This window comes from Onychostruthus taczanowskii, unplaced genomic scaffold (genome assembly GCF_017590055.1).
Source record: "Onychostruthus taczanowskii isolate IOZ18803 unplaced genomic scaffold, ASM1759005v1 scaffold75, whole genome shotgun sequence".
Classification (NCBI taxonomy): Eukaryota; Metazoa; Chordata; class Aves; order Passeriformes; family Passeridae; genus Onychostruthus; species Onychostruthus taczanowskii.
This window is the reverse complement of record NW_024505339.1, coordinates 3,071,331-3,096,543: the sequence shown is the minus strand read 5'-3', so window position 1 is coordinate 3,096,543 and position 25,213 is coordinate 3,071,331. Positions and strand designations below refer to the sequence as shown.

The following is a 25,213-nucleotide window of genomic DNA, read 5'->3' as shown; positions in this document are numbered from 1 at the left end:
CTGCCACAGGAAGCCCTACAAGTACCAGGGAATGGATTTCTGCATAGCTGCAGAACAGAGATAAGCCAGTTTCTGTGCCAAACAATGTTAAAGAGGGGCGGAGAAGGGAGAGGGTGACACTCAGCATACCAATGCCTGTCCCACCTGCATCTCCCCAGGATGACTGTCTGCAGAGTGGGGACAGGAGAAGGGAAAGAAATCTGTGATTGAGAAACTTGCAGAGGAGGAGCAGCCAAAGAGCAAAAATAAATTCCTGCATTCCCCGGCAATGGCCCTGCGAGGAAGTGCCATGGTGGCCGTGGCTGCTGCTGATCCAGAGCTGCTCTCCCTAACGACATCTGCAGAGCAGGCTGCAGGGAGGGCTGCTCTGGTGGTTTTAATTAAGTCTGAAAATGGTCAAAACACAAGCAATGCTCAGTCAGTGGGATCCCAGCCTGGCCCACACACACGTGTTCCATGTCACAGGTACAGGACACCGCGTATGCAGGAAACACTGCATGTGCTGGGTTCTGTGGAACTTCAGGGGAGGAAAACAGCTCCACTTGCCTTAAGGGTGAAGACCAGCAGCCTGATCCCTCTCTGAGCTGTGGCTGAACCTGGAGATGCATTGCTGGGGCAAGATCATGATGATTCCCAGGCCACGCAGAGAGAACCCAGCCCAGCTGCCATCCAGACCAGGGCATCTCAGCCTCACATCTGCTCTCCCACAATCAAGGGCAGTAACAACAGTGGCACTTCCTTTGCAGACCCTGCTGAGCTGACAGGGTTTTATGAAGGTGTGCTGCTCCCAAAAACCCCAGAAGGGCACTGAGGTGCTGGATGCTGTGTTTAGGTCAGAGACTCTGCTTGCACTCTTCAGCATTGCAAACACATTGCTAAAGCAGCAGCCACTGTGATGTGTCTGAATTGCTATTTAGCACCTTCATTCTCCAGAGTTCTGAGGCTGAAACTCGGGGGCAAAAGTGACACAACTGAAACCATCACCCAATGCCATCAGATAAAGCAGTTCAGGACACTTTGGCAGAGCTGCAGAGAACGAGCTGAAGAAATGCAACCCCTCTAAAGGTCAAGGCTCTCCACTCCAGCCAGAGACAGCCCCACTGAGGCCTCTCTGCCTTCATGAGTCTGGGACAGCTTCCCTGCCCCCCCATCCCAGCCAGCCACAGGCAGAGGCTGACAGTGGGACCCTGATTTGCTTGTTCATCAGAAAGGAAACTCCACCCCAAATTGAAGGATTACAGGGGGGAAGGAAACCCAAGGCTGACCAAGTTTGTTTTCCCACTCATTTTCCTCCCAGTTCCAGGCATCCCATAAATCCCAGTGCAAAAGCTGCAGGAAGTCACTGTCTCTGTCCTGAAGGATGGATGTGCCACCAGCCACAGCCTTGGCTTTAGGGTCACACTGCCCTCAGACCAGCTTGATGACCACAGCAGGGCTGCAGCAGGGTACAGGGAAAAACCACTCCACAGCCTCCTCTCACTCTGCACCTGCCTGCTGACACTTTTCCAAAGTGCAGCTGTGTCAGACAACTTGCTGAACAACCTCACCTCTCTGGTTATCAGCAACAGGAGGTGCTGCTGTTTCACATCTCCCACTAGGAGCAGCTGCTCCCTCTGCTCGCAGGGACAGAGAAGGCAGCACAGACCCCACAGAGGAAACAAAGGCATGAGGCAGCTCAGAGCCAGGACTTGCAGCCAGGCTGGGATGGAAGCCCATGTGCTGAGGCCCTGCAGCAGAACAAGGTGGTAACACACAACCAGAAGTCAAAGCTTCCCTGCAAGGTCACCACAGCCTCTGGAAGAGCTGCACATGATGGGCTGTAGGTGGAATCAGTCACAAGGATGGGGAGCACGGGAGCCCAGGCTGTGCCATGGCAGGATCCAATTTCAGATGGATAGTGCCCTTTCCCCAGCCAGCTCAGCTCTCACTGCAGCACAGCCATTCTTACAATCTCCAGAGGCAACCACATGCACTGACACACACAGCCCTGGCTGGCAGGCACGGCAGGGAAAGCATCCCAGCAATCCAACAGAACACATTCCCAAGGTAAGGCTGGGCTGGCACAGGCAGCTGGGCTGCTGCCAGCCATGTGTGCACCCATGGCAGCACAGCCAGGGCCACTGCTGCCCTTTAAAACCCTCCCAGTCAGAAAAGGTACTTTCCAACCTCCTGCTACGCCAGAAACAAAGAATGAGCTAAAAAATCCAGCAGAAAACTGATGTTAAGTTTGGAATGTGACTGAGACAAGGAACGAAATGCACCCAGATCTCCACCTGTGTGGCTTGTTCCTGGCCCCAAGCCCTTTGCAGAAGACAGGGTGGAATAAAGCTCTCCCTCTCCAAATCAAGTCTCTCACTCCATGGGTAACCCGGTACCAAAAGCCAAACATGTTTTACAGGAGCTGCCAAACAGCTCATCTCAGGAACTATCTCCCAGCTCCCCAAGACTATTCCCTTCCTTCACAGCCACGGGTTGATAAAATCTCCAGTAGGAAACCTGTTGAAGAGCAAGCAAACTTTCTCCAGATTTTATTAGAAAACACTGAGAATTAAATCCTTAAAGAGTTTTGAAGTACAACCAGAGGCTTTCCTGCCTTGCTTGGGAAAGGCCAATTCCCAATTTGGGCCACACGGTGGGGTAAGGCAGAACTGCAGCCTGGCTCTTCCACCAGGATTTCTGCACTGTGAGCAGAACCCACAGCAGCTGAGGGCACAGAAACGCCCTCTCACCGACCTCCCACAATCCAGCTGAGCCTCCCAGAACCCACCACAAGCATGAGAGAAAAGCTCCACTAGAGCCACGCAGCCTGGGAGTTGTTACTTACACTGACTGCATTTTGGGGAGCTCAGGCACTTCCTCCTTTTTCTTGCGGAAGAAGAACCAGTAGGTAAACAGTCCAGTGATGAGGGAGATGAGGAACACGTCTGTCATGCTGAAGAGAGAGTCCTGCTGTGCAGTGCTGTCAGCAGCAGACATGGTTGGGTCCATGCTGGGCTCCCCCATGGCAGTCAGAGGCACTGTGAGCAAGGAAAAACAGTGAGCACCAGGCAGCCACATGGGACAGCATTAAAGCACACACAGAAAATGAGTTTTGCTTTACACTTAGTCTTAGGAGCACAAGGCTGCCCAACAACTCTTTGGATAGAGCCCTTGCATCACAGCTCTGCAAGGTTCTTCTGTGCCCCAAGGTGTCCCACCAAGCTTTTCCTTCCTGTTGTATCCGTGCTGATCCAGCTGAGGGAAAGCTGTTTGTGCTTTCCTTCTGCCAGCAGCATCAGAGCAGCCCCACACTCCAGCCAAGGAGCCAAACCAGGCTCCTACTGACACCCCAGCAGTACCCAACAGGGACTCATGGCCAGCCTTTACTAAAGCCTTACTCACCACACAACCCCTGGGGTGTTACTGAGGGATGACCCCACTCTTCAGCCACCCCACAGATCTGGGGCTTCCTCCCTCCTTCCCACAAGGTGACAGGATGCCCTGGCCCCACTTCTGTGCCAATAAACCACAGAGCAGGACTGTGGCACCAACCCCACTGAGCATCCTCACAATAGGTTGTTACAACACAAATGATGAGTATTTCTGATTTACTCCGTTGCAGATTGGATTTACTATCCATCTCTCCCTGGCTTCCCTTTGGCTTCCCAGCCCCCTCCATGATCTCCAAATGTTTAACTTCCATCTCCTTGAATTGTTCCTTTACACTTACCAAGGCAGAGTTTAAGCAATTTGGGACTTGCCCACAGCCATACCCAGAGTCTGTGGTAGCAGGAGGGTGAACACCCAGCCCTCAAATAATCAGGCAGCCCTATGGCCCCTGTCCTTCCCCTGGGGAGCCACCCCTCCCTCCCTCCCTCCCTCTGCTGTGCCAAACCTCTGAACTCCTCTGACCCTAATCCAGATGGCAAGATTATCTTCCCTACATGCAAGGACACACTCTGTCCAAATAAACAGATAATTAACTCTAAACCTGATGTGGAAGGGCAAAGTGACTTTCTCTTTGTACTTGGGCATCCTGCCAGCCCAGGAGACCATGGACATTTGAACTTGCAGAAAAGTGACTCAGCCGTGGTGTGTCACAGGAGGGAGAGGATTTCTCAGCCATGGCTGAGAAACAAAAGTGACTGAAGTTGAAGGTTATGCTAATACATTCAGGAGCTGGGAAGAGAAGGGAAGGTGACAATTAGGGAGCACTAATGAGGGAGACTAGGTACAGCCTTCAGCAAAGGTCAACCCCTTGTTGTTACCCCCACAAGGGCAGTCAGCTCCAGACAACACACAGCCCTGTGCCACAGGGCACCAGCCATAAAAAGCACGCTGTGGAGCACAGGGAGAAGTCCACAGCCACCTGGCAGTGACCCTGGGCAGGTACTCTGGCAACCCAATTAGTGCTTAACCCCACAAGAAGTTTCATTTGGTGGAGAACTTGGCAAGTAACTGCATTACAAAGAGCACTAAAACACCACTGCAAAGCTTCCCGTTAGGTTCCCACAGAAGACACCGAGGCAGGGTGCTGGAGGAAAAATAAGAGTGATGTGACTGCAGACAAGCAAATTGCACATTCCTCTCCACCAGACAGGTCACCCTGTCCTCCCTCCCTGAAAACAGACTTTCCATGGCTGGATCTTGGAGCCAAGCAAGAGCTGGATGTTACTTCTGTACAACTGTAGACTAAACTGTTAGTTAAAGCCTCTACAACTGGGGCTTAGTTGCCAAAAAGGCACAGCTCCCAGGAGGATCCCTCTCCTCCTCCTTATCTGCTTCCAGTAAATCACCAAGGAGCTGCTCTGGCAATCAGCACCAGGGGAATATGCTGGTGGGGGGAAAATGTTGCTGATTTATTACTTTTATTCCTGATGAAAGCTCAGAAATTTTAATTACAAGCTCTTCTCCTCTTCCCCTCTGCCACCCAACCTGTAGGAATTTCAGCCAAAACCTGCCAGTCTTCATTTCACAGAGTTTTGGGGTTTTGGTTCTTGCCATCTCACTCATCACTTGAACTCTCATTACATCTCAGGGCAAAGAAGCCCTGAGTGGTCCATGATTCTTAGGGAGCCTCAGCTGCTGCCTATGCACAGCACAGCCCAGCTCTGCAAAGAGAAGGAGGAATCAGTGCCCAGACATAGGCAGGAGTAAATATCTCCAACTCTGCAAGGTGGCTTGGTTTTTTCAGCAGCAGTTTCACTGCCCAAATTACACAAGGGTGGACAATTCCCCTCATACAGGGGATGACCATGTCAGTAAAATATCCTCAGAACAGCCTGTCTTTCACTCACTTTTCCTGAAAATCCCAAGGCATATAAGGCAATGACAAACCTTTGCTCAGAGGAAGCCATGAATAAACACAGGGCTGATGGAGACCACATTGAGCTGGTTTGGGGCAGGAGCTGCAGCTCTTTCCCTTCTGAGCACCAAAGCCAGCAGCAGCTGAGCCCTGGCAAAGACTCCTTGCACAGGACACAGCAGCCTCCCTTGTCACCAACTGCACGTGGAGAGAGCTCCAAACCAGCCATGTTTGTGGTGAGCAACACCTGGCCCACAGCAATTCCCAGCTCCAGACAGCTCAGACATGGATATTCATGAGCTGCCCTGTGTGGGCAAAGAATGAGGGCAAGAATGAGCCTGTGCTCTCCTCAGCCAGGTGAGGGCTTTGTCTCCAGCCAAAATTCATTGGTGTGCTCCAAGCAGCAGAGCTTCAGCTCCCAGAGCAGAGGGGTTTGGCTTTCTCAAGCCTCCAGAGGTGGTCTGCTCTCCCAGGCAGGGCTGCCCTGGAGAGGCATCCTTGGGGAGGCAGCTCCCAGGAATGCTGCCCGGGGGGATGTGGGGGTGGAAGCTGTGCTATCTCCTTGCCTTGACCATGCTGCAGCTCTCCAGGGCTTCAAAGGGGAGCCCAGCAGCTGCAGCCAGGCCACCCACCCACTGCCCACAGCCAGGGAAGGGAGCATTCCAGGAGGCTCATGGCTCTGGTGCATGGAGCAGAGCTCCTTGCTCTCCTCTCTTCATTCACAATCTCCACACCACAAAGTTTCCACACCGACCTCTAACCCTGGGAGGAAACATGGTCATGGCCTAGTGACAAAAGCTGCTTGAATTTTGATGCTGGGCTCCCTCTGGTCGTGGACATTTGGTTATTCAAGACCTATATCCCAGCTACAGATTCTTCTTCTTGCTTTCCCTTCACCACCCCTACCTTCAGGAAAAGCAAAGATGTCAAATAGGTCTCATTTCTCTTTTTTAAAGGCTTGTCTTAACTCAGTAACTATTGAACTCACTTCACCCAGCACAGGAAGATTATTGCTCAGTTTATCTGAGTCTTACCTAGCTGGCTGTAACAATTTTTTTCCAGAAGTTCACAGCAAATTTGTCATTTTCAAAAGACATTTTCATGTAATTTTCAAATACATGTCCTTTACTAACTTCCAGTGAAAAGAAACCTGTCTCTGACTTGAAATTTAGCTATCCTGGGAATCCTACAGTCTCTGGAAGGGCCTTGGTAGAATCAAAATAGGTTTTTAAAAGGAAAAGGAAATTTATGATGCAGAAGTAAAACTTTCCCTGACAGCAGTATCAAGGGTGGTCATTTTATCCACAGTGTTTATTATATCTTCAATCAAAGTAAGACAAGATGTCCATATCCCTGGGGCTTTTTCTAATGGTGGCTCCAGTTCCTGGATCCCTGCTTGCGCACACAGCAAAGCCATCAGTCTCAGCAAAATGTGAGCATTTACATCACACAGAAAAGTCACAACATTTTGAAAGATTGCTATCAAGCAATGCTGTGTTTTAGCACAGCTTTTCAGCCCCTGAATGTGAGAATTTTCTTGATACATGGCAGCTCACAATAATTCAAATCACCAGGGACCTTCTCTGCACATCTCTGTGCTAGCAAACACTTCATCTTCATATTAAATTAAATGTATTCCTCATTCTCATGCACACCTTTAAAAAAAAAGGACTGGAAGCACTCTCAGTGCCATCCTCAAATTCCCCATGATTTCCATACAGAGTAAAGGGTCTATAAGGTCACAGGGTTAAAAATACTTAAATACATATAGAAACAGTATTACAACAAACAAGACAGGAGTGATGAAGGCCAAGTGGTCAGCAACCTGAAGAGATTTATTCTCCTTCCTTGCATCAGGACATGGTACATCAGATGTTCCCTGGGACACAGCACCACAATCACAAAACGTGGCTGGGAGGTTTCCCCTTGTGGAAGTCACCCTGTGGCATCTCCTGGTGACCAAAAGCACCCTGGGACACAGAACCAAAAGCACAAAACGTGGCTGGAGGTTTCTCCTTGTGGAAGTCACCCTGTGGTATCTCCTGGTGACCAAAAGCCTTGGCTCTGAAGCTGAACTGGCAATGTGGGCAGGAAGTTGTCTCTCTTGAGACTGAAGTAGCCTTTTTCTTAATGTAGTATCTGTGATCAGTTTCAAGTACCTCAGCTGGACTTCCCAGACCAAGACTGCAGCCTGTGACTCTTGCCCCAAAAAATGAGTGGCCAAGTTCTGTGCTTGATTCTGCCCCGTGCCACCATCAGCACACCCTGATGTGCAGCGTCAGCCTCGCCGAGAGGGGAAGGAGAAGGAAAACTGCTGAGCAAGCACAGCCCAGGCTGCTCACTGCCCCCACCTCTGATAATCGATCCCCAGCAGCAGCTGGAGCACCAAGGAGGCCCTGATTGCAGCCCAGCACTCCAGAGGGATCCCCACAACGCCCACATGCCCTGCAGACACTGCCTGCCCTGGCACGGCTGGCACAGGGGTTGCACCCCCAGAGCTATCAAAACACCCCGGGTTTTCCCAAGCATCAGCACCCTTTGGACACCTGCAGATAAGCACAGGAGCTGCAGGTGGAACCAGTGTTCTGCAACATGTGCAGAATCAGTGGTGATGGAGTCAAAGAGGAACTGCGTGACAGACGTGCAATGCCGCCAGCCACCCTCTGCCCGACGCTGGCACCGGTGCCAGGCTCCATTCAAAGGGAGCTCAGCAGGGTGCAGGCAGAGGAGCCTTCCCAGCCCACAGCAAGGTCCAGGCTGTCTCAGCTGAACAGCAGCAGGGTTTGGACCCAAACCACCCCTGCAGCAATGAGATCCCCTCGTTTCTCACATCACAGTCCCAGCTGGAGCTCTGGAGCACCCATCCCCTCTCCACCAGCCCACCCAACACTTATCAAAGCGCTGCTTTCCAGATTCTCATAAACAGGAGTCCATGCAAGCCTAACTGCAGATATAACAGCAACACACACTCAAAAAGCTCCTTCAGACTGACCTTCTCCAGTTCAGACTCCCACTGAAGGCCTGCACAGCCACAGAGGGCAGGGGACAAGGGGGTACTGCTGGCAGGGAGGGCACTCGTGCTCCCTGCAGCCTCGTGACAGTGACCCTCATGTCCCTGACTCAGCACAGGCATCACGTTAGGGAGCAGAGAGGAAGTGCAGCTGTCAGGATTTCCAGCTGGGAGCTCTGCGTGGCTGGGGATGTCACCATTGCCACCAGATCTGCCAGGCCCCTCTTTCTGACCAGGAAGGACCATCCTCAATACCCAGGGCAGAGGAAGGTGTGTGTGACCAGATTTCCCTTCCCACCTTGTCTGCCCCAGGGATTGCTCTTCGTTTTGTGCTGATCATGGCACAACACAGATTAAGGGCACAATCAGCCTTGAGAAGAAGCCTTTAAAAAGCCCACTTTTAAATCAGAGACGAATTTTTTCCACCAGCATCATGGCACAGCCCCAAAATTCAACCTCAGAACAGACACATAAACGATAAGCAACCAAAGCAAGTGCAAACTCCAATTCTTTGTACAGCACCGACCTGCAGCCTGAGATTTAGGTACAATGGCAAAACAGGAAGGCTGTAAATAGAAATTAAACAACTGAAACATCTGGTAGGAAAAAACAAAAACCACTGGACGGCCCTCTCACAGGTCTGCAAAGTTTGTGGAGAGCTCACAGAGACTGCAGCACCAAAAGGAAGCTGCATTGAGATCCCATCACTCCTCCCAGCAGTGCAGAAGAAGGAAGAGACTTGCCCACAAACAGGAATGCAGTCTTGTGACCAGCCAAGGGCTTTCTTCTTTCACCCATTAATGACATCAGGCTCTCAGGAAGAGGAGCCCCACAGACACAATCCCAGGAGGAAGGAGGAGAAGCAGCAGCAGAGACAGAGGGGCCATGGTGGAGGTGGCATTCCTCCCCAGACTCCCGTGCCTGGTCTCCTCTGAGCCCCACTGCAGCCAAGACTTCCTGCATTTTAATGTGTGATATTGAGCCAGCAGACCCTCAGGACAAAACCAGATATTCTCTTATTCCTCTTAGAAATGCAACCAATTAGACTAAGAAATTCTGTTTACATCAGCCTGTGCCAGCCTCAAATGAGCTCTTTTTACTTTCTCTTTTAGTAAAGGGAGACCTGGCAGGAAAAGTTGGCCTTTCGAAACAAAAGCAGTTCATGGAAGCAGGTGCTCAGATCCAGGTTATTTAACAAGTGCCCTGGATCAGCCTTTTCTCCACAGCTCTGCCACACAGACTGCATTTCCCATCAACAAGAGGATGCTGATCTGGCCAGACAAGTGGCCCTGTTTGGCCTGGTCTGCACAGGCTCCATGCCTTGGGTGGGAATCCTCACACAGGTGAGTCCCTGGGCTCGTGGGGAAGGCAGGCACAGTGAGAAACCTCAGAGCTTTCCCTGCCCCTTCAGCCTCCGTTGGACCACACGTCCTGGTGTGAAGGATTCTACACCTACAGCTTCCCTATCACTTTCTTCCAACATATTTCCCACAGCTTCCCAATAACCAGCTCAGTAAAGAAGGGCAGAAAGTAGCAAAGCCTCACACAAAACCAGGGAAGTGCTTCTGCACACTTCCACCAGCTCAGAAATCCCAATCCAATCTGAGGAGCTGGCTGCAGCAGCACCTCAAGCAGGGAAGGGAACACAAAAACTGCTGGGGTTTTTTAATGAAACAAAAATTACTCTCACTGTGAAAGGTGTCTTCTACCCAGACCCTGACACACCAGATCAGACATCAGCAAAGCTACTATTTTAGACACAGGACAGATACAGAGTGTGCATCAGTCAGTCTGGATCTTGAAATACTGCATATTTGAGCTTCCACTGTGTCACACTTGCATGTTTTCTGGCCCCTGGGTCTTATTCAAGGACAGCAGAGCAGCTGCAAAAGCAAGGAAGAGAACAAGAACTGTTTTACTGAGGCAGAAAGGAAATCTATGCTATGGGTATGCTCAGGTGGGGCTGTGCAGTGAGCCCAGTGCACTGAACCAAAGGATTTAAGGCATTGTCCAAACAAAAATGAAATCAAACTTGCCAAGCTGCCTTAAAGCAAGCTAGAATTACTGAACTTGTACATTTCCTTTTATGAGATAAAAGCCTGACTCTGAACCTTTAAACATGGGGGATCTCCCCAGCTTAGGCACTTGGACACCTTCCTTCCCAGATTAATGTGAGCCAGCATAGAAAAACAGGAGTTCAGGGTTACAGGATAAACACAACCTGAGAATGGCAGGTAGCTGACCCCCTGTGAACCAACACTGCTCCCCAGCCTCCCCTCCCAGTGAGGGACAAATCCAGAGCACCACACCTCAGGAACTGCTTGGAAGAGGAACAGGGGCCTTGCCAGCACCAATATTCAGGAGCAGGAACAAGCCTGCAGGAGTTTTAAACCACGCTGTTGCCAACTCCACCAGCAGCAACCCACCCAGGCATGGACTTTGCGTGGTTCAGGTCCTGCTGAAGATGTTTTTTCTAAGATCAAGAGGGAAAACAATGTTTTTTCAGCAGCCTCTTCTGTGAGTGCTGCCACAGCCACAGCTGGAAGCTCCTCTCCTCCCCACAAGCTGTTTGCTCACCCTCTGCCTGAGTTTGTGGAGGGCTGGTGTGACAGGCTGTGGCTTTGCCTTATGCCACCACTGGGAAAGGAGCCCTATGGATGGGGTCAGTAGCCAGAGACTTTGACCTCTTCCACCAGGAGAAATCTAAACAGCAAAAGCCTCTAATGCTGGTCTCTTTTGAGAGGCTTCCTCCGAAACCATCAGCTGAAAGAGCACCAGAGGGACAGGGTTAAACAGATCTTCAAAAGTTTTCAAAATTGTCAAGACTTTTGATCAGAACAGTGTGTTTTGGGGATTTATTTATTTATGTCTAGAGAACCAAGCACTGTTTGTAATGAGCCAGGATATTTTGTATTTATCAGCCCGGTTTCCTCTGAGAATGGAAGAGCTTTTCAGACATCACAAGGCCATCTCCTGCATTGCTGTAGGGTTTGGAGGTGTTACTGCATGATTCCTGCACCTCTTGGAAACAGCACTACAGCTGTCCTGCTCTGGCTGCCCTATCAGGAGGGTGTGCTATCACCCTGCAGAACCTCCCTGCCTGCCATGGGTCAGCAATCTGACCTGGACTTCACCTTTTTGAAATTATTTGGGAAACACAGACCACTTCCCAGCCCAGCCCCTTGCAATCACACACAGCCACGGCCACAGCAGACCCCAGGACATCAATTCCATACCCAAAACATGACACAGGCCACAAGACAGCAGAGAACTCAGGGGTCACAGGCTGAAAGGCTGGTCCCAAGCTGCAAAAACCACAGCTCTCCAATGCCCCAGCAGAATCAACACAAAGAGAAGATACTTGACACAGGGGTTTTTTGTTCCTCTGTAAAAGGAGCTGCTCCTCTTACCTCCAGCAGTTATGCATTGAGTCCTGTTACACAACCAGGACTTGCACAATCCTTGCAGGTGTTTTATCAACTTGCTCCTCCAAAGCTTGGAGTTAGAGAGGAGATGCAGCAATGACCCGTGAAAGAGAGTCAATTGACATGTTTCACAAGCACACAGCAAGATCCAGCACCACAAAACCACCAACTCCCCAGGCTGGTTGTTAAACCTTCCCAGCAGACTTCCCTTGCACTGCCAGAGCCAGATTTTACCAAGGAGAAAAATCCAACCCCATCTCAAACTCCAAACCTCACCATCTCCTACTCCACACAGCAAGAAAGGAGGGTAAATAAATCAATACCTCAGTTCCTTGCAAAGGAGTGACTGGAGGCACGGACGTGGCTGATTACTGAGCAAAAATACTACAATAATCTGCCACCCTGGGTCAAACTCAGCCACTCTTTGGACTTGTGGCCCTCCAGAAGCCACCAGACATGGCTTCTGATCTCTCTGTCTGGATTCCATGAGTGATAGCAACACGCAATTAACTTGAAATGTTTACTTGGGGACAAACAGCAAGAGATTATGAGCAGCCTGCAATTATTATTTGTTCTGACCGATGAAATTTCCAAGCCTGTAAAAAAGCAATCTTGGCAGAGGTGCACCTGTCACTGCAGGGCTGGTGATTCACTCTCCACAGCAGCGTGCACAAAGTAATCTCATCACCAGGATCAAATGATCACATTGGGAAAGCAAATTATGCAAGTTCTAAGAATTGTGGTTTTTGAGGCAGGAGAGTGGACGTCAGGAAACAGAACAAAGTTCAGCGGCCACAGAGGTAACTGCAGGTGATTTTCTTTTATACCAGGGAAGGAGATGGCAGGAGCACCAACCTGAGCAGGGAAGCCTTTTCCCCAGTCCTTCAGAACTGAGCAAACACAAACTTTGCTGTATCCCAACAGGCAAAGGAGAGAGCAAAGACCAAACAGGATTTCAGTCAGACAGTTCCACACTTTGCTTTTGCTGCAGCTAAAGAAACTGTCACTCCCAGCACCCAGTGCCAGCCACCCTCCCCAAACCCAGCTGCACCCAGAGATGCTCCAGAACCTGTGACACTCAAAAGAAAGGGGTTACCTTGCACCTATGGGCCTGCAAACAAGAGCTGGTGGGGCCTGTGAGCTCCAGCACGGAGGGTGGTGAGCAGAAGGGAAAGTCTCCCTTGAGACAGCTCAAAGAGTCTTGGTTGTATGGCCCTGTTGAGCTCCTCCAGCTGCTCTGCAAGAAACAAAAGGAAAGTTGCAGAAGGCACTTGGCTGTCCAGGAGGCACAAACCCAGAAATTACTGACTGAACAGGAGGCAACTGCAAAGTGATGACAAGCAAGAGGTTCTTCTCTGTCACAATTAGAGCAGGACTAATTAAGAAGGGATTAAGCCAGATTTATGACACTACACCCTCCTTCCTGCCCACTCGCCAAGGCTTTCACACTCAAAGATTAAAAGAAAACACTCAGCTGGTGTTTCTTCCTGTAGCTCTGCATCCTCCCTGCTCAGTGTTCTGCAAATACAGCTCTTGTGCACCATCACACCCATGTGCAAAACCAGGACACACTCCATGCCATGCACACCCTGCCTCAGTGCTCTCAACCAGCCCAAGAAAAGCCTGTACTGAGACAATGCTGGGTTTTCCAGGAAGGGTCTGGCTCAGCAGCCCTCCCAGACAAAACACTGATTTCCTCATTTGCAGTAGATTAATCAGCAAGCTGCTCTGCGTGTGTGCAACAGCTCCTTGGGATTTCTCAGAGAATTACAGAAATATTGGAAGAAAGCCCATTCCCTTCTATCTAGCAAAAGGGATGTGTACACCACTGCACCCCACTAAGAAAAAAAAATGATGACACTCCACAGCTCCCCCTGACAGCCCACACGAAGTGTAGAGTTCTGTTGTGGAGGGGATGTCCCCACCAACGCTATCACTGATTCACTTCCACTACTCAGAAACACACACACGACTCCTTCCTTGCACTTTTCCAGCTTCTCAGCCGGATATATGTTTCTACTTTTTAAAAAGAGCTGTAAAAACACAAACCCATTTCACTTTTCCAGACTCACATCAGAGAGCCTCAGTGATCCCTCTTCTCTGTACACGTTCCACTAAGCGTTCCCATTTCCTTTCACACTCCAAAAGCTAACCCCAAAGAACAAAGCACACTCCAAGCTGCACCAGCAATGCTTACTCCTGCAACTAAGACAACTCCCCAAGAACCAATTCCACACTCATGACTAACTCCCAACACCATCATCCAGGTACCTTCACCCCCTCCAGCCTCAATATTCCCTAAACAAGGGGATTCCCATTATTTCCTTTGACAAGCACACTCCCTAGGTGAGTAATTTCACTCTTCTAACAAACTGCACCAGGAAAAGTCAGGAGCAAACAGGCTTCCCACACCCCAGCAGTTTATAAAGTGAAATAGATGGAGCAACAGCGGAACAGCCCAGCCTGCAGCAAAGGTATCAATTAAACACTGGGAATAAGGTTCTCCAGGGAAGTGCCAGAAAATTAAGCTCGTTAAAGGCTTTTAACCAACAACAGCCTGGGATGGGGTAAGACTGAGCAACCCTTGGGTGCTGTGGAAGCACGGCAGGGCAGGCATCACCCCGCTCCCAGGCTGCCCACCCTGCCAGGGGTGCTGCTCTGTCCCCTGCCCCACAGCCCCCGGGTGACGGGCGTGATGGGGCACCCCCAAAGAACAGGGGGTCCATAGAGGCCAGCCCTTGATAGGGCACATTCGGGCACGCCAGTCCCGCCAGCAACAGGGGCTCAGCACCACCAGAGCTCCCAAATAAGACGGGCTCTGGTCATCCCAATTCCAGCAGGTAACAGGGGAACAGTCAATCAGACTGCCCAGATAACAGGGAGCTCTGGCCATCCCGGTTCCCCCCAGGAGAGCTCCCAAATAAGACGGGCTCTGGTCATCCCAATTCCAGCAGGTAACAGGGGACCAGTCAATCAGACTGTCCAAATAACAGGGAGCTCGGGCCATCCCGGTTCCCCCCAGATAACAGGGGGACAGCCACACCACACTGCCCAGATAAGAGGGGTCACCCAGCCCTCCCCGACCCCCCCAGTGAGAAGGATCTCTAAACACCTCAGTAACCCCCACTAAGAGGATGCCCACTCACACCACACCTCCCAGGGAACAGGGGGCTCTGCTCATCCCAATCCCCCCTAGAAGAGATCCACTCACATCCATGTCCCCGCCAGAGACAGTGCCACTCACCCCCCACGCAGGGCACCCCAGTCCCGCCCGTGGCAGGCAGCCAGCCACACCAGTCCCCCCGACACAGAAAGAGCCCCCATCCCACGCCAACCCGCCCGGGGGATGCCGGGCCGCCCCTCCCCAGCACAGAGGGCCCCGGCGGCGGAGCTCAGCCCCAGAGGCCCCCCGGTCCCGGTCCCGCACCCTCCTCAGCCACCAGCCCGCTGTGCCGCGGCTCCCCGCACCCACCGCAGCTCCGGCCCGTCTGGCGCTGGCGGCTCCCGCGGCCCCGGCGCGGCCGGCACGTACAGCGGACCGCACCATCCGGGCACACGCGCGGGGGAATACGCTCCGCCCTCGCCACCCGCCAATAGATGGCGAGCGCGCCTGCTTGTGGAGATCACCCCTCTGCGGCGGCGTATGGTACAGCCCGAGGACGGGGGTCTTAAAGGGACAGGAGCGACGGGAGGGGCCGGGGCAAGGCGGGGTGAGGGGTCGGTCAGGATTGGGGTGGTCACGGGTGGGTCAGGGTGCAGAACAGGGCCCAGAGCCACAATGGGTGCAGGCAGGGGCTCGGTCTGGGGGGCAGGCTCAAGAGGGGAGGCAGGCTGGGGTGCACATTGTTGTTCGGGGGTCAGTATGGGGGCGAGCGTTGGGGTCATGGCGGGGTCAGAGATGGGGTGACAGTGGGAGCAGGGCTTGGGGCACTGTGGAGTCGTGTCTGGGGTCATGAACTGGGGTCAGCGTGCTGAGGTCAGTGTTGGACACTAACTCTGGGCTGGGCCGGATCTGCAGAGCCAGGACCCTGTCTGTGGGCGCTCCTGGGTGCCCATGGTGTGGGACTCCCAGTTCCCGCACAGTTATTGCCCAGACCAGGGCCCCGTGGGGGGACAAGGGGACCCTGCAGCGGAGGCTGACACCCAGTCACTGCCATCCTCCGTGGGAGCCAGGGGGCTGCTTCACCCGGGACAAGCACATGCTCCTGATTTAACCACAGCCCAGCTGATTCGGATGTTTTGGGGTGGTCTTTCTCTCGCTGCCACACCAGGAAGTTGCTCAAGCAGCTCTGGAAGCATCCCCAGTGAAATCAGTGGGACATTTCACAACCCAGACCTCGGGTCCTGCAGGGACTGCTGCTCTCCTCCCTGTTGGCTTTTTTTGGGGGTGGAAGCTGGGTTACAACTCTGCTGTTTCCAGCTTGGCCAAAGCCAGAGGCACAGCTTGCCCTGATGCCACTGAGCAGCCCCACAGCTGTGTGGGATCACCCCGGGCTGGGTCCCCTCCCTTTGCCTGCTGGGCACTGGCACATCCAAAGTCACCATCCTGACGCCATCGCTGTGTTGACGCTCGCTCCAGAGTCAATAAAAGACCTGGGGAAGGTCCAAAGTTCGAGCTGGGCCTGGCAGGCACCTGAAGAGGTGTGAGGAGGGGGCACAGACCCGAAGAACTCCAGCCCAGGGCTGCAGGGACAGCCTGTTTCCTGACAGCAGTTGAGCAGAGGGTTGAGGGCTGTGAGATCACCTGAGCACTGGTGCCACTGACATCAGTTTTGGGACTGACCCCGTGGGAGCTCCCTGGGGTGGCTGGTCTGTGACCATACCCCGTGGGGTGAATGGACACGGGTTAAAGATCCCAGTGGCCCTGAGGGGATGGCAGGACTGAGCAGGTCCACGGCTGGGGTCATCCCATCAGGTGCCTGGACTTGCATTATGGCACAGCCTGTCCCATCCTGTCCCCACAGGGAAGGGGCTGGGGCTCATCACACCCAGCCCAAGCAGCAGAGTCCTGCAGCCCACAGAGACCTCCTTGGTCAGTGCTTTGTCTCTCTGCCTATTTCTCTCACCTCTCAGCTCTCCTCTGTTCCCAGCACAGTTTGAGGCTGAACTTTTGGCCACAGAACCCTCACCGTGCCAGCAAACAGGGGACACCACGGGGCAGCCATGGAGGTGGTGTTTGGCAGTGTCCTGGCCCTGGCACAGGGAGCTTGGCCGCCAGTCAGGGTGTCTGCAAGGGTGTGCTTGGCCAAAAGTTAATGACAGGAAAGCAAAGAAACACAGACCTGTTCTCCTTCCAGCATCAGTGTCCCCTGCCAGGCCTCCCCGCTTTGTGGGTCCCCTCTCACTCCTGCGTGGGGCAGCCATGAAGGCCAAGTCAGTTCTGCTTTCCCCATGTATCCCTGACTCCTTTTCCCTTGCACCATGCAGAGGGGATGGACTTGGACTTGCAGAGCATCCTTCCCATGGCAGGACAACTACTCCAAGGACAGGGAACAGCTGGCTCTGCTCCCAGCACTGTCCCCAGACTGTCACTCTGCAGTGACCCTCTGAGCACATGGGAGCAACCCAAGGGGCTTTCTGGACTCTCTGCACACCCTGTGGACAAACACAATCCTGGCATGGAATGAAGTGGCAGTTTTACTAGGAATGAGCCAGAGGCACAGAATAACAAAGCCCCAGGGACAGCACGTTCCCAGGGGCAGTCACCCCAGGGGCAGCCATCCCAGGCTGAACTGGGAGGTTATTGATTTTGTTTTTCTTCTTTTTTTATTTTTTTTCCTGCTTTAGGAACTTCAATTCTCTGTCTCCCCACCAAGGAAATGAGAGGGTACTGCAACGTGTGATGAGTAACATTACTGTGAGCTTAGATAGATGCCAAAGCCCAGTGAGCTGATGACTTTTACCTCCCTGTCTTCCAAATTTAAATCCCCTTCTTGGCCTTAGACACGTTTGTAAATTCTCGTCCCAACCTGTTTCCTCCCTCTCAGCAACTTCACTTCCCTGGGTGATGAGTTCTGAATACCCCCCCAGCCCTGAGGAACTGGGACTTCTTGGACTCCACTTTCTAAGAGCATTTCACTGTGGAATGGATGCCCTCAGAAAAGCAGGGAACAGAAAAGGAATCTCCACAAACATCCATCTGAAGGACACTGAAGACAGGTCTGACACATTGCACATGACCCAGAGGTGCAGCTGGACTTGGAACACTCTTGGGGACACGGTGGAAGCTGTAGAATCAGAGAGACCAAGTGATCTGCCATGGCCACCAAGAAGCTCCCAAAAGATCTGGGAGCAGAAAGAAAAAAAAAATCCATCCCGGGTTTTTGTGCTCAGTCCTGTCCTCAGGGCTCACCTGGAAGGCTGTGGCAGTTGTCTTGTCCCAGCACAGAAAGGTTCGTGGCTGGGACCTGCTCCTTCCCTCCTGGAGGGAGGTTTGCACCAGCTGGGACCGGGGCTGTTCCCGCGGTGGCTTCCTGGAAGTAAAGCCAGGAAAGTGCTCCCTGGAAACACCCATCCCTCTGACAGCTCTCAGAGGGAGAGCGACTCTCACAGCTCGACTGATGGACAAGGAACAACAAGCGGATCCCAGCGTTTCCCAGCGTGCAGTACCGCGTGTCCCCAGCGCTCGTCCTCAGTGCGCGTCCAAAGCCACCGGCCTGACACTCAGCTGCGTCCATCCCGCTCCAGGATCCCCCTGATCCCACCCCAGGGATCCCACCGATCCCATCCCCCTGATCCCACCCCACCCATTCCCACTTACAAATAAACGCTCCAGCTCCCCACTTACAAATAAACCCAGAGAAAACCAATCTGTCTTTCAGATTCTATTTCAAGTTTACAGTTTGGAGACACACAACGTTTGTGATTGCAATTGATCCTCATCACCCTTCTGAAAAAAATCAGTAGTCAAATTCCTAAGTTTACAGACAAGGATTTCACAAGGAAAAATCAAGGCACTAACAGGAGTGGAGTGTCAACATTTCAATGTTATCTCTAGCATTTCTTTCCTGGTATTAAAAACATGCTTTTGAATTCCAAACAAGCTCCTTATCCTGCTCTTGATCCACACTAAAAGTATAAAAATGCAATTGCTGTCAGCAGCAAAAACAGCACCATGAAATCAAGTCCATTTGTGATCCCACAGAGGAGATGATCAGGTATGAAACAGAGTTGTCCCCCAACTCCAAGTTGGTTCCCAAGTTGCTGCATCCTCCTGCTGAAAGCCCTGCCTGGGGTGCTCACCTTCACAAGAAGAGCTTCTTACTCATGTCTTACTTCTGTGAGGTGCAAGTCCTCAGCACTGACTTTGGTCTCCTCCAGAAGGAAGCCCCTGGATCTCGCATTGGACCATGGCAGTCATTCCAGAGGGGCTGCTGGAGAAGCAAAGCAGCTGGATGACAACACAGGGTTTGTTCACACCCTGATATGGAAAAATGAAAGAGGCAGGGATGTGGTTTGGAATGTGCCAGAGCTGCCTCTGGCCAGGCTCACCGGAGAGGAGGGAGGAGCCCCGAGGCTGCTGAGTTTCTGGGGATGGGTGAGGCACTGCAGGAACACCTCCAAGAGCAGGAATGGCACTCTGTGCTTCATGGAGCACTTTTTTATGGAGCACAGCAAAACTCCCGGTAGAGTCAAGGGCAATTGTTGAGATCCTGGCTGATTTACAGACACAGAGACAGCAGATTCCTCCTGGGCACTGTACAGTGGGCTACACAGCTGGGAATAAAGCTCAAATCCCAGCAACTGGACCAAACTCCTTCATTACAGCCTCAGGCACCACACAGTGAATCCTATTGTAAATCCCTGGCTGAAAACTCCCCTCTCCCACACACCTGCCCACAGCTCTGAAAAAAACAGAGAGATTGTGCTAATATTGGTGGGTGAGATTTCTAAAGCTGAGCAGTGTGAACACCCCCAGCAGCACTGCTACATTCCACTTAATTCTTCTAACCCATTGTTAAGGTCCCTCCCAGCTCCTTGGATTTATAAATATTTGCTCCACAAAGGGCCAAAATCCCTTACTGAAAAGTCTCTCACTACTTTACAGGTAGTGAGGTTGCCAGGTGCTAGGTGATAGAGGCTGAGCTGGTGCAATGCTCTCAAAAAATGAGGGCAATCCATTGATGCAGGCATAGGACCTTCAGCATTTTAGAGCTGTGCTTTGGAGCAGAAGGTACTCTGTATTCTATCCTCTTGCCCCAGGTTGGTGTAACAAGCCCACTTCAAAGCACCCTCTCAAGTGGACAAGTCACCAGTACAACAGACATTGTCCTCCTCCATTTAATTTTAAGTTACAAACTAAGGCTCATATGATTCCCACTCTTTCAGGTTCTAGCTACATCACACCTGTAAAAAAAGACAGGAATGTAAATGGGAAGTGCTTATTCCTGCAGCTTAGCTAAACCCCAGATTTGCTCAGTGTTTTGCCAGTGAGGTTCCCACCTTGGCCTGGGGAGCTGGTGCACTGGAATTCCAGTGGACTTGTGGCAAAAGGCAGCTGCTAAATGCAGCAAAGAAGAAAAAGGATGAGAAGTTCACAGAGGTGATATAGTTCCCATCCTCCAGCCACATCAAAAAGTAAAAAAAAAAAAATTATGAAGGAAATATAATTCAAGTAGACTGTGCCAGGGAGCAGGGGAATGGCCTTTACTGGAGGTACCAACACTCCCCCAGACACAGCACAGATCCCAGCAATGCACTGCTGTGCAAGCCTCACACAGCAGTCCTGCCTCTCTGGAGGATCAGTACACCTGGACCCTGGTAAATTCAGCTGAAACAGGGGCCACTGGGGCTGCTGGACACCCTGGTGCTTGCTGGGCACCAGCCAGAAGGCCCGTGGCTGTGGGTGGCTGTGGCTGAGCCGGGCACACACGCTGTGGCACAGAGGATTTGCCCAGCTGGCAGCACTGTCCTGGTGAGGCTCCAGCGTGGGCCTGCCCAGGGCACTCTCCAAAGGCACCTCTGGCTTGGCAGAGGGAAGAACTGAGGCTGTGTCCTGCAGCAGGGCCCTGCTGAGGTAGCTGGTGTCCCAGAGCGTGGCTGTGATGAAAGCCCTGGCTCTGAGCCCTGGGGCCAGCAGGAAGAGCCAGAGGCGAAGGGCAGTGGTGGCTCTGGGTGGGGTAAGTGCCAGGCACGGCCTTAATCCTGGGCAGGAAGAAAACAGAAGGTTACACTGTGCTCAGAACTGACATTGCCTAATTAGTGCTGCAAATGCCCTGGGGGCAGATTTCCTCCTGACCAGTGCTCAGAGAGGTCACTGCAATCCATCAGAGGGATTCACTACAACAGAAGCTCTTTTTGTAAGCAGCACTTGAGTAAAAGATGGCTTTAGTGGCCTCCCAGGACAGCTGTTCCCACTCTCACTCCACACCCACTGAACAAGTGTGGCTCTTGGCTCCAGACTCTTTGTGCAAGGAGTACCCAAAGCCAAATTTCAACACACTTTGAGATCCCTGTGCACATCCTCCCTGCCCTGTGAGTGACACATCTGCCAAGTCATTAATCAGGAGAAGTTACAGCTGCCAAGTGTTATTTATCAAGAAAACACAAAGGCCTTTGGTGCGAGTAAGAGCCCAGAGTACAGAGCAAAGGAAAAGAAAAAAAAAGGAAGGAGGAAGAGTTAGAAATAAAAGAGAGAGTTAGAAATAAAATTAATCATTCAGAAGCAAAGGCTAGGAAGTGTTTGCCAGCAGAAAGCATGACTCATCCTGCCAAAACCTATCAGCAGAGAGGCAATCTGCCTGGAAGCCTCAGCCTCTGGGACTTCAGGAGTGCTGCTCAGCCCACGCACATGAGGATGAGAGCTGAGAATCCAGGCAATATTCATGAAGCCATGAGTGCCAAGTTCCCAGCAAGAAGAAGAGACTGGCTCAAGCTGGGATTTTCAGGCTTGGAGATTTCTTCTTAATTATTTGAGGTGTGGGTTTGAGTTTGGATTTTTTTTTTTTTATTTGTGGACACAAACACGATGCCAAGGCCTGGGCTTCAAAGAAATATCTCCTGTCTTGCAGCCATTTAATGCCTGAACCTTATGAAAATTTAAAATTAAAACAAATCCCAAACTATTAAGATCTCTTGCTTGGAAATAAGCATCAAAATAATAAAAATTATACTCCAGAAGCACTTACAGAAGTTGTATCTAAGACACAGACATGCAAATTCAGCTGCAGCAGTGGAAGCATCCTAGAAACACCTTCCCACGCCCTGCTTGATAGTCAAATGTTCACGTAAATACCTTTGTGTCACAACTCTCTGTGTCACCTCACCAAAGGAGGCAGGTTGAGACACTGAGGTGCTGTGCACAGCAGGATGGGACTGGTGCTGACACAGGCTCAGCACGGAGCCAGGCTCCCTCTCCTCCCAAAAGCTGCTCTTGCACAGGAGGGAGAGAGGGAAAACACAAATTCTGGGTCTGTCTGGCCTCCCCTGCAAGCACTCACACGTTTTGAGTGTCCTGATGGACCTGGTGACACTCCTGCTGAGCCAAGGGTTGCTTTTATGGTTTCCCATGGGTGAGGGCAGTGCAAACACCTGGGAATGCTTCCACTTCAAATAAAACTTTACAGCAAGCTGATGGCTTAAACAATGCACAGAATGCAACCCTGAATAGAAAACTGTTTTTCCTCTGTGAAACTGAAAGGACACCTTAGAATAAGTAAATATTTGACCTGCATTTTGAAGCTTTTTAGAGTACAAGTGAATTCTCATGGTTTGTGTTAAACTTAAAACCTTTCCTGCACATCAGCTGTGGGCCCCAAGGTTTCTTTTCTGTAAAGCAACATTGCCTTGACACTGAAAACCTGCTGAAAGGTCAAAAGACACCAAAAGGTCTGCACTGAACTTTGTAAGTGCCATCCTTAATTTATAATGCTCTGGTCCTAAGTAGGTTTGGACACAACTCACTTCACAGCATTCCTGGCAGGAAAGGTGGGGCAAATAAAGATAAGGATCATGGCCCAGGGAGCCATATAGCCAGGAACAACTGCCTAAAGCTGGGGCAGAGTTACACAACTCAGCTTTCCTGTCAGCCAGAGCTGCAATATTCCCATGTGCACATGCAGCAAAGGAGAGGTCTATAACCTCCATTTCACTAAAAACCTGGCTGAGTTAACGTGTGGTGATTCATTAGTCACACTAATGTCACCAGTGTAACATCAGTGGGTGGCTCTGCTCCCCATGGCACCCACAATGTGAGCAGGAGAGGCACAATACAGCTTTCAGAGATTATTTAAGGCCTCTACTCACACCTCAAAATTCTCCTACAGGATGTTTCACAGGAACTCCTGTACTTACATGCTGTTTCCAGAGGCTCTTCTCTCTGCTGAGGACCCTGGGATGTATTTCAGCCCTGGTATCCTCTTCAGCAGAGTGAAAGGGAACACCCGGTCCAGCTTAGAGCCCACAGACTCTGGAAAATCCAAGCAGAAACAGTAGCCAAGACCATCTGAAATCAGCTTGTTAAGGAAAGCTGAGGACAACACACTCATTTCTGACACAGCCACAGAGTCCCCTCTGTTCCCAAACCATTTTCTCTGGAGAATTCTCCCAGCCCTACCCAGCACCACCCTCAGAGACCATCGCCCTCCTCAGCCCCACGTCCTCTGCAGGCACTGAGAAGGGGCAGTGTGGGGTGAAACACAAATGCAGAATGGGATGGGATGTGCATGAGAAAAGCCAGTGAGGGTTCAGTGCAGGGCAAGAGTCCAGGGAAAGGCAGCAATGAGAAGTAGAGCACTTCCTTCCCACCAGGATCCCGCTCTGGCCCAGGGCTTCCCACTCAGAAAGGATACAGGCTTCCCCAACCAGGAGCCCACACAGGTTCCCCAGGAGAGAAGAGTGGGGGACAAACCACGCCAGGCAGAGCCCAAACCACGGCACCAGCACCACAGGAACTCTGCACCCAAAAAGCAGAGTCCTCTTCATGCGTGAGCGGGTGGTGGAAACCCCCAGCATGGCAAAAACCACTGGCATGAACCCTTTGGCATCTCCCACTTCCAGCAGCCTGGAGACAAGGGGCTCGAGGAAGAGGTAGAGGAGGGCAGAGAGCACAGAGAAAGTGGCAGTGAGGATGCAGTGCTTCACTGTGCCCACGTTCTTCTCAAAGCTGCCAGCAAAGTACCAGGTGATAACAGCACCACAGGCCAGGGAGATCAGGTCCTCGTAGATGAAGATGTAGGTGATCAACCTGTGAACTGAGCACAGCAGCACCTCAGACAGCACAGACAGCACTGGGGCTGCTAGGAAACAATTACAGGCTTGAGCAGAGGGAGAGTGAGCCCACAGGATTAATTAATAGCTTCCATTTCTATCCTGGTGTAGAAGAGAACCCGAGGCCTTTAAAACCAGGCATAAATAGCCAGATAGAGTGAAAACAAGTGCTATCTTGGGTGCCACAAACATATGGGCTGGCTCCTGCTGCTTCCTGGGAAGCTGCCTGGAAAAAAGCAACAGCATCTGTAGTAAATTTCAGTCTCATTAACAGAGAAGGCAAGAGACATAAAAATAACTGTTACGGTACTGACGATTTTGGCAAAAAGATAAACACTTCTTAAACTGTTGGCAGGTTGATTTTCATCACCAAAAATGTCTGGAGGTTATCACACCTCAGAAGTGCTTCTGGGCCCTCTGTTTAGGTGTTCCCCATGGCACACAGCAAGGACTGAGACAGACTTCTCCACCTCCCTCCCATCAACCTCAGTTCCACAGCCAGAAAAACACCAGTGAGAAACAAAACAAAGCAGTGCAACCCCTGGAGACACGTGAGGAGATGGTGGAATCCACCCATCAGCTCAGAGCCCTGGACTGATAAAGGAAATCACTGCACGGGGGATTAAAAGTGCGATAAAAATCATTCTGGAATTACCACAGGGACTGAGGAACGCAAATCCCTCAAGCTCCCAGTAGTGCTATCCCCTGTGCTGACTGTCAAAGGACAGGGATGAGGGTGCAGGGGAGCAGCCTGACATCGAGGGGCTGAGATGGGTGCCCGGCAGGCTCGGTGCAGCTCAGGGGAAGGGCACGGAAAGCGGGAAGAAAAGAGACACGGAGAGCGGGACGGGGGAGCAGCGGAGTGGGAGACGGGCACAGAAATGGGGGCTGGGGGGGTACCACGGGCTCCAGGGCAGGACAAGGAGAAGAGACAGAGAGAGGGGACACCAAGGCTCTGCTGGGGTTTGGAGCAGGCCGGAGAGAGGGGGCACAAAGGCTCCGCTGGGGTTTGGAGCAGGAGCGGAATGGGGCGGGCAGAGGGACCAAGGAGGCAGCGGCTGCGCCCGCGGGCGGCCCCGCTCACCTTCCCCGTCCTGCAGGGCTGCGGGGCGCAGCGCGGCGGCGGAGCGGGCAGCGGGGACACCCCGCAGCAGCCCGGGCGCGGAGGCACCGAGCGACAGCAGCACCGTGAGGGCGGCGGCGGCCGGCGGGGCCGAGGGCGCCGCCATTGCTGCCCCGCGCGCCCGCCGCTTCCGGGCGCCGCCGGAAGGCCTGACCGTTACCATG

At 52.0% G+C, this 25,213-nt stretch overlaps 2 protein-coding genes across 6 annotated transcripts in view; both read right to left on the bottom strand.

Annotated features, from left to right (window-relative positions):
• The window catches only part of LOC121345892 (NADPH--cytochrome P450 reductase), a 28,446-nt gene extending 13,188 nt beyond the window's left edge, over positions 1–15,258 (bottom strand). Inside the window, exons 1-3 of one of the 5 annotated variants that reach the window (XM_041423200.1) lie at positions 15,192–15,258; positions 12,816–12,956; positions 2,825–3,017 (exon numbers count right to left, since the gene is read on the bottom strand). In XM_041423200.1, coding sequence (XP_041279134.1) covers positions 2,825–3,003 — 179 coding nt within the window. In that variant the 5' untranslated portion in view covers positions 3,004–3,017; positions 12,816–12,956; positions 15,192–15,258. Of the gene's footprint in view, positions 1–2,824; positions 3,018–3,709; positions 3,729–12,815; positions 12,957–15,146 lie in introns of those variants that run through there. The other 4 variants (XM_041423201.1, XM_041423202.1, XM_041423203.1 and 1 more) reach the window with 4 other exon arrangements.
• A 3,294-nt stretch (positions 15,259–18,552) lies between these two features.
• On the bottom strand, positions 18,553–25,155 carry RHBDD2 (rhomboid domain containing 2). The gene is made up of 4 exons (XM_041422982.1): positions 25,011–25,155; positions 23,509–23,910; positions 23,012–23,162; positions 18,553–20,863 (listed from the first exon to the last, which is right to left on the bottom strand). Exons 1-4 carry the CDS (start codon positions 25,153–25,155, stop codon positions 20,461–20,463), a joined length of 1,101 nt encoding a protein of 366 aa, XP_041278916.1. The 3' UTR covers positions 18,553–20,460.
• Positions 25,156–25,213: the final 58 nt, after the last annotated feature.